We start from the raw sequence: 7,797 nt of genomic DNA, 5'->3' as shown, positions 1-7,797 counted from the left end.
GGCTTCTTTAGCATGATGGGCTCTTAGCCCTCTGGATCTGTAACTCCCCCCCCAGAAAAGCCCTTCCTTCTGTATAAATTGCCATGGTTGTAGTGTCTGATCACAGCAATAGAAAAGTAACTAAGACAGAAGTTCGTACCAGGAGTGTGGTGTTGCTGTGATAGACCTGGCCATGCTGTGTGTTGAAAAGACTTTGGAATTTAGGATTGGAAAAGCAGTTGAACACTGTCATCAGAGCTTAATGGTCCACCATAGTAATGTTGTGCCCAAATTCTGAACCCCAAAATCACCGAGACCTGATCTGATGCAAAAGCAAAGAGTCTTTTATTGTTTAGCAAGTTAACTGTATTTAATTAGGTTTCTCCATCTGTTTGACATAGAAGGTGGGACAAGAAGGACCTGGAAGGACCTAGAAGCAGGGAAGTTTGGGGGGTGAGCAAGGGGAGTATCTGGGGGTCCACAACAGTCTCAGGATTGGTGATTTTCAGGCTTGGACAACCTGTCCTGAGTTGATTGGTCAACTGCAACAGGTCGGTTGCCATGCTCTGCATTCTACTGTTATCATAAAGTACATCCAGAGCCTGCAGCTAACTTCTGATTGGTTCCTTGCCACATGGAGGGTATCTGACCTCCTAGGGAGGGCAAAGTCAGAAGTTCAGCACATGTTGCTGAGTCAAGGGCCTTGTCTGGCTGAGTCTTTTCTGCAGCTTGTCATGGTTGCCAAAGCAGGAGGCTGAGTGAGGGGTCTGGTACCTTCAGTAAGAACTTGGAAACAATAGTGCTGAGAACTTGGAAACAATAGTGCTGAGAAGAGTTATGTGGACTGAGAAGGCCTAGCTCAGCTCAAGAGTTTCTGAAGGAGCAATACTCAGAACTGGACTAGAGATGATTCTTGTGATATTTCAACAAAAATTATGGCTGCTATTTTGCCCTTGTCCTAAGTACTTGCCTGAGACTAATTTTAAAAGAAAAAGAGTAAGTTATTTGGCAGAGGAGTTTCCAAGATAACCTCACAGTGACTCTGTCACATGATTATTAGTGATCACTCTTATAGTTTACGATGACAAAGATTAATGAGGCAGAAAAAAATGTACAATTTAAAGAGGAAAAGACCACCAGGAAACTTTTATGTTACAACCATTGCTTGGGCTGAATGAGGTGAGAAGCAGAGGCCTGATCTACATTGGAATAAAGGGAAGGCTGCCCTCAGGGAAAGATGCCTCTTGGCTAAGCCTCCAACTTGGAAAAAGAAAAGGCCTAAGGATTTAAACCAAGGCTGATGCTGATGTGCTTCAGTGGGGGTAAGGATGCATTCCAGGCTGGCAGTGTCACCCATGTGGCCAGGATTCAAGAGTAAAGGGGTCATGGAATCTTCCTTCATGGTTTCAGAGAGCTGCTGAGGCCAGGCGATAGTGGTAGGGAAGTTCTTCTATGAGAGCCTTGAGAGACAAGAGACCCTAAGAGGCAGTCGCATCAAGCTGTGGGAGTGAATCCGAGGATGTTGGAAAGGGCAAAGCTGTGAGGCATTCATCACAGGGAGCTGCCCACAAGGAGTGGGGCCAGCTCAAGACAGACAGGTGCATTGCGTGCAGCAGAGTTGAAAAACCGGGGCCGTCTAAGCCCTTTAACACCGCACACAAAGCTGCAGGACTTGGAGTTTACCCTGCTGGGTTTCAATCTTGCTTTGGTTCTGTATTTCCTCACTATGCCCCTATTCCTCCCTTCTGGAATGAATGCATATTCTGTGCCATTGTATGTTGGAAGTATAATATAATTTGCATCTTGGTCAAGATGGAGGCACTGATCTTGGAGCCCTCCCTGTACACTGTCAAGGCCATCCTGATTCTGGACAATGATGGAGACCGACTCTTTGCTAAGTACTATGATGACACCTACCCTAGTGTCAAGGAGCAAAAGGCCTTTGAGAAGAACATTTTCAACAAGACCCATCGGACAGATAGTGAAATTGCCCTGTTGGAAGGGCTGACAGTGGTCTATAAAAGTAGCATCGATCTCTATTTCTATGTGATTGGCAGCTCCTATGAAAATGAGTTGATGCTTATGGCTGTTCTGAATTGCCTCTTTGACTCCTTGAGCCAGATGCTGAGGAAAAATGTAGAAAAACGAGCTCTGTTGGAGAATATGGAGGGACTCTTCTTGGCTGTGGATGAAATTGTGGATGGAGGGGTGATCCTAGAGAGTGACCCCCAGCAAGTGGTGCACCGGGTGGCTTTGAGGGGTGAAGACGTCCCCCTTACTGAGCAGACCGTGTCTCAGGTGCTACAGTCCGCAAAAGAACAGATCAAGTGGTCCCAAGATGTTCTGTGCTCGGTTCCTTGCCCCTCAAAACCCCACATCTGCTGTGACTTCTTATCCAGGCCCCCAGCAGATGCTCTTAGGGTCATCTTGGAGAATCACAGTGGTCCCTTGTCTCTCTCGCCTTTCTAGGGTCTCCCTCCCCTTCCTTTCCTCTCGAGGGCAGATTTGAGAAATTTCTCAAATCTTCTGCCCTTGAGAGGGAAACACCCTCTTCCTACTACACTGGTCCTCCTACCCCCACATTCTCTCCTGGTTCCTTGGCCCTTTTCTGTGGCTTTACTTAAGATCAAAGCAGGAGAAAGAATGTGCTGAGTGTTTTCCTCCCTGTGCCTTAAGGGCCCTCATCCCAGAAGCCCATATGTCCAGCAAAGGGGAGGACTCCCTCCTTCGGCACAAGTGAGTGTGGAGTGGCAGAGCTGTGCATCTTGGCTGCCCTATCCTCTGCCTTGGAAGAGATTAGGGACGGCTTATGGGAGGGGGACAGATCTGCAAAGAAACAGTGACCTAAATGCTGTGGGAGGCTATGCAGTGCAGTTTCTACCATCATCTGGACCTTTAGCTTCAAAGCTCCAGTGCCTGCACATGAACATCTACTCTAGGTCTGTTCCACACCTGCCTGCATCACCTGTGAAATCTGCCTAGCGTAGTCTCTGGTACCCTGGAGCAAAGCCAGACCTTGGAACTAAAACTGCAGTAGTTTCTACTCAGAACCTGGGAAGGAAGGGGCCTAGTGACTTGGGCCTCGCCATCGTCCTTCTCAGCTCTTCCACTCACATTCCACTGCCTTGGTTCTGCAATCTGCTGTTGAGCTCTCCCCCTCTGCTTCTGCCTTCCCTGGAAGCGGGTGTCTGGTGCAGCCCCTTTCCTCCAGGGCTTGGATTCCCGTTCTTGGGTGTAACGTTGCTCCTTGACCCCACCCCTCTGTAAAAAATGTCTTAGAATTCTGCCCTCTGCGTTGACTGAAGTGGGCAAACTGGAGGCGGCCTCTGCAAGAAATGGAGTCAGGGAAGTCCACCTTGTATGCTGCTATGCGTCAGGTGAATAAAGTGAATCTCTTCCAAAAAAAAATATAATTTGCATCTTGATTTTAAGAGGTTTACAATTAAGACATTGCCTTGAGTCTCAGAAGAGACTTGGACTTTGGACTTCCAGTGTTGAAACTGTGAATGACCATGGAGACTTTTGGAATTGGACTAATTAAGATATGGCTACAAGCCAGTGAGGGCCGAGGGGGTGGGATGTGGTGGTTTGAAATGGAACGAATACTTGGCCACCAGTTGTTTGCAAAGCATTAGGAGGTGTGAGGAGGAGGTGTGACCCTGGTGGCAGGCTTAGAGGTTAAAAAAACTCATGCTAGTCCCAATGTATTCTGTGTGTGCATGCGTGTGTGTGTGTGTGTGTGTGTGTGTGTGTGTGTGTGTGTGTGTGCGCGCGCACGTGTGTCCGTCAGTCTGTCTGTCTGTCTGAAGTTCTGGATCAGGATGCTAACCTTCAGTTGTTCTTTCACCCATCATCAGGTTTCTGGTATCCTCCACTTCCTTTCCTTGGTGGGTTAGTCTTTTAGAGACATTTTACAAAATGTCCTCTCTCTTTCTATCTTACTTTCTTTTATTCCTTATTCTTCAAAAATATCCTTCCTCATCATTTAAAACATCAACCTTAATACTTGTGTCATTCAGGTAAGGCAAGTTCAACAACATGAGGCAAGTGTCTGAAGGCTCATAGGAGAAGTCTCCGTGTGAAGCCTGGGGTGAAGCCTGCGGCAGAAAAGGCTCAGCGTCTAATCAAGGAGACACAGTGTATCGGAAGAAACAAGTCAGAGCAGAAACCACGACAGGAACCCGCAGGACTTGGCTTTGAGGGTAGCTCTAGAGTGCTGAGCAGCTAGAAGACAAAGGACAGAAGCAAACCAACTGGCCATCTGCCAGAAAGTGTTATGCCAGTTCAAAAGTAATGGCCGCCTTCTTAGTGCTCACCCCCAAGTAAGGCCCAAGGATGTCTATTAAAAATAAGGATCTAGAGATGCAGGTCAGTGGAACAGTGTTTGCTTAGCATGTGCAAGTTCCTGGGTTCAATCTCACCCAAAATAGAGTCAGAAAATAAGATCATTGCTAGTGAGAATGAATATTAGTGAGGTCTTATGAAAAACATTTTAGAGGTTCCTCAAAATAAAAAAGTAGGGAAGAGGTGCTAGAGATGGCTCCATGGGTAAGAGCATTTGCGGTGCATGCATGAGAGCCTGGGTTTAAATTCACATACAAAGCTGGGCATGGTCATATGCACTGGAGTGGAGAGACAGGCAGATCCTGGGATCTCACCCGAAAACATCGGGCATCAGCACACACACCTGCAACCCCAGTGTTGTGGGGCGGAGACAGGGGGATCCTTGGAGGCCACTGGCCAGCCAGTCTACTGCAAATAGCAACTGAAGTGCTGAAAGACCCAACTACCAGAACTCTATGCCAGAGACGCCTGCGCTCTCATGCTTAGTACACCACCATTCTCACAAGCCAAGATACGGAAGTGACCCAAATGCCAATCAAGGGCTAAATGGCTGAACAATTCAGTCAACCCAAACGAACAGACAAAACAGAAGCCTATGGTATCAATACATTATGGGATACTGTTCAGCCTTGAAAGGCCGAAATCTTGTCTTTTACAACATGTGTGGACCTGGAGGCCTTTGATCTACTCTGAGCTGATTACTGTGCCCTAATTTAATTCTTCTGCATGCAATGGGAATGCAGAATGTATAATGAATTCAAAAGCTGAACACCAGGGGCTAGAAAAGTGACTCAGAGGTCAAGAGCACTGGCTGCTCCTCCAGAGGACCTGGGTTCAACTCCCAGCTCCCCACTTATGCAGCTCACAACTGGCTGTAACTCTAGCCAGTCTGATGCTCTCTTCTGGTCTCTGCAAGCACCTGCATGTACACATACACACACACACACACACACACAAAACATACACAGACACATATGAATACATATAGGTGAAATAAACACACATGCCTAAAAAATAATAAAAATAATTCTTAAAAATACCCTCATTGACCTTCACCTCATCCAGTTAGGATGCCTATTATCAAAGAAACAATAAAAGCAACAACAAAATCCAAACAGAAAGTTGTTACAGGAAGCATAAATTATAACAGTCATAAAAACAATATGAGAATTTCTCACAAAACTGAAAATAGAAAGCCATAGGACTCAGTGATTCCACTACTAGTATAAGTTAAAAAATTGTTACTCCCCAAAGACACTTCCACTGCCATGGCTATTGCCAAACTAGCCATAATAGTAAAGATGTGGAATCAACCACATGCCTTTCAGTGGATGAAAGGAGTTTGAAATGTGGTATATACCACGGAATATATGTGGTGTATACAATGGTGTATACACTAGAGCATACAATGGTGTATACAATGGAGTATACAATAGAACATACAGTGGAGTATACAACGGTGTATACAATGGTGTATACAATGGTGTGTACAATGGAGTATACAATGGTGTGTACAAAGGAGTATACAATGGTGTGTACCATGGAGTATACAATGGTGTGTACAAAGGAGTATACAATGGTGTGTACAAAGGAGTATACAATGGTGTGTACAATGGAGTATACAATGGTGTGTACAATGGTTTATACAATGGAGTATACAATAGAGCACAAAATGGAGTATACAATGTAGTAAACAATTCAGCCACAAGAAAAAAATGAAATCCTATGATTTGCAGCAATGTGGATGGAACTGGAGGTAATTATGCCAAATGAAATAAGTCAGACACGAAATTATAACACACTGCACTCACATTTATTTGTGGAAACTATTAAGTTAATCTTTTAGAGAATGAAATTGAATAGTGACTGCTGGCATCTGGGAATAGAAGGGGAGGATGGGGAGGAGAGACAGAAATAAGTTCAATGAGGGCCATCAAATACAGGTAGGGTGGGGGAATCACTCTGGTTCTTCCTTATCACAGATGACAGCAGGTTAAAGAAATCTTCCGTCTATTTAAAACTGATTTTAAAAAGAATGAAATTTCCATCAGACATAAATGACCAAGGTTTGGGTCGGCCAGATGACTCAGTGGCACTTGCTGCTGTACCGGATGTCTTGGATTTGGTCCTCAGGTCGCACAAAGTGGAAGGAGAGAACTAACCCCACACATTGTCCTCTGACCTTCACGTGTGTGTCATGGTACATGCTTGCCCACACACACACACACACACACACACACAATAAATAAATGAATGTAATAAAAATTTTGAAGAAGTAACTTACGTTTGAAGAGAAGGGAATGTTTATTATCCTGATTTGATCATTATACATTGCATGTATTGGATTACCATAAACTACCATTTGTGCTCTATAAGGATGTACACATGTTATACAGCATAAAATGTAATTAGTTAATTTTCAAAAAGAAAATAACCAGGTAGTTGACAGACTTATGCAACTGTATTATATATTCATCCCAAGTGTATTAATTTAGCTGAATCACTAAGCATGCCACCGAAAGGAGTGTGTCCAGGCACAAACATCAGAAATGTAAAATGGCAGGTGAGGGGAGAGGGAGGGAGAGACCTGTGCCAGATGGGAACCAATAAAAACAAGCAGGTGGATCTCTGAGTTCAAGGCCAGCCTGGTCTACAGAGCAAGTTCCAGAACACCCAAGATTACACAGAAAAACCCGGTCTTGGAAAAACAAACATTAAGCCAGATATTGTGGCATACGCCTTTAATTCCAGCAGAGGCAGGTGGATCTCCAAGTTCGAAGCCAGCCTGGTCTACATGGCAAGTCTCAGGACAGCCAGAGCTACATAATGAGAGAGAGGGAGAGGAGGGAGGAAGGGAGACAGAGAGAGGGAGACGAGAGAGAGACGGAGACAGAGAGACCCTGTCTAAAAACAAGCAAACATAATTAAAACAACTTCACCCGGGCTGAAGAGATGGCCCAGTGGTTGAGAATGTGTACTGCTCTTGCAGAAGACTGGGTTCAGTTTCCATACTCATGGGGCGGCTCACACTGTAACCCTGGTTACAGGGAATAAGAGCCCTCTGGCTTCTGAGGGCCCATACACGCACGTGATAATCATAAACTCATGTATCCTCACATACTTACATACGTACATACATACATACATACAAATAAAGAAATCAATTAAGTAAACCTTAAACAGACTCACCCCACAACAACAAAACCAGTACTATAAATGACCCAACCCTGTTCTACCAACACCAACCTATGTGTTATTGTGTTGAAATATCATTAAAATGTGACTAATGTATTCATTAATGTCTGATTCAAGTACACATGAAAAGGAATTCTCTCCAAGGAAATGTCTGGCACTGAGTATGTGTCGGATTTGTATTTAGAAAGCCAACTGAAACATTGGTGGTACCAACGACCAACAGCAATCACGGCGGTCATGCACCATAGGTTTAATTTCAACACACGCTTGTTTGTGCCG

The 7,797-nt window shown here is 44.8% G+C and overlaps 1 protein-coding gene across 1 annotated transcript; it reads left to right on the top strand.

The window, feature by feature from the left end:
- Positions 1–1,756: 1,756 nt before the first annotated feature.
- On the top strand, positions 1,757–2,474 carry LOC121139941 (coatomer subunit zeta-1-like). The gene has a single exon (XM_040744001.1). The coding sequence runs from the start codon at positions 1,792–1,794 to the stop codon at positions 2,446–2,448; it is 657 nt and encodes a 218-aa protein (XP_040599935.1). The 5' UTR covers positions 1,757–1,791; the 3' UTR covers positions 2,449–2,474.
- The last annotated feature ends 5,323 nt before the right edge of the window (positions 2,475–7,797 follow it).

Source organism: Mesocricetus auratus, unplaced genomic scaffold (assembly GCF_017639785.1).
Source record: "Mesocricetus auratus isolate SY011 unplaced genomic scaffold, BCM_Maur_2.0 Super-Scaffold_4256, whole genome shotgun sequence".
Classification (NCBI taxonomy): Eukaryota; Metazoa; Chordata; class Mammalia; order Rodentia; family Cricetidae; genus Mesocricetus; species Mesocricetus auratus.
Note: the sequence above shows the minus strand (reverse complement) of the source record. Positions and strands in the feature narration are given on the sequence as shown.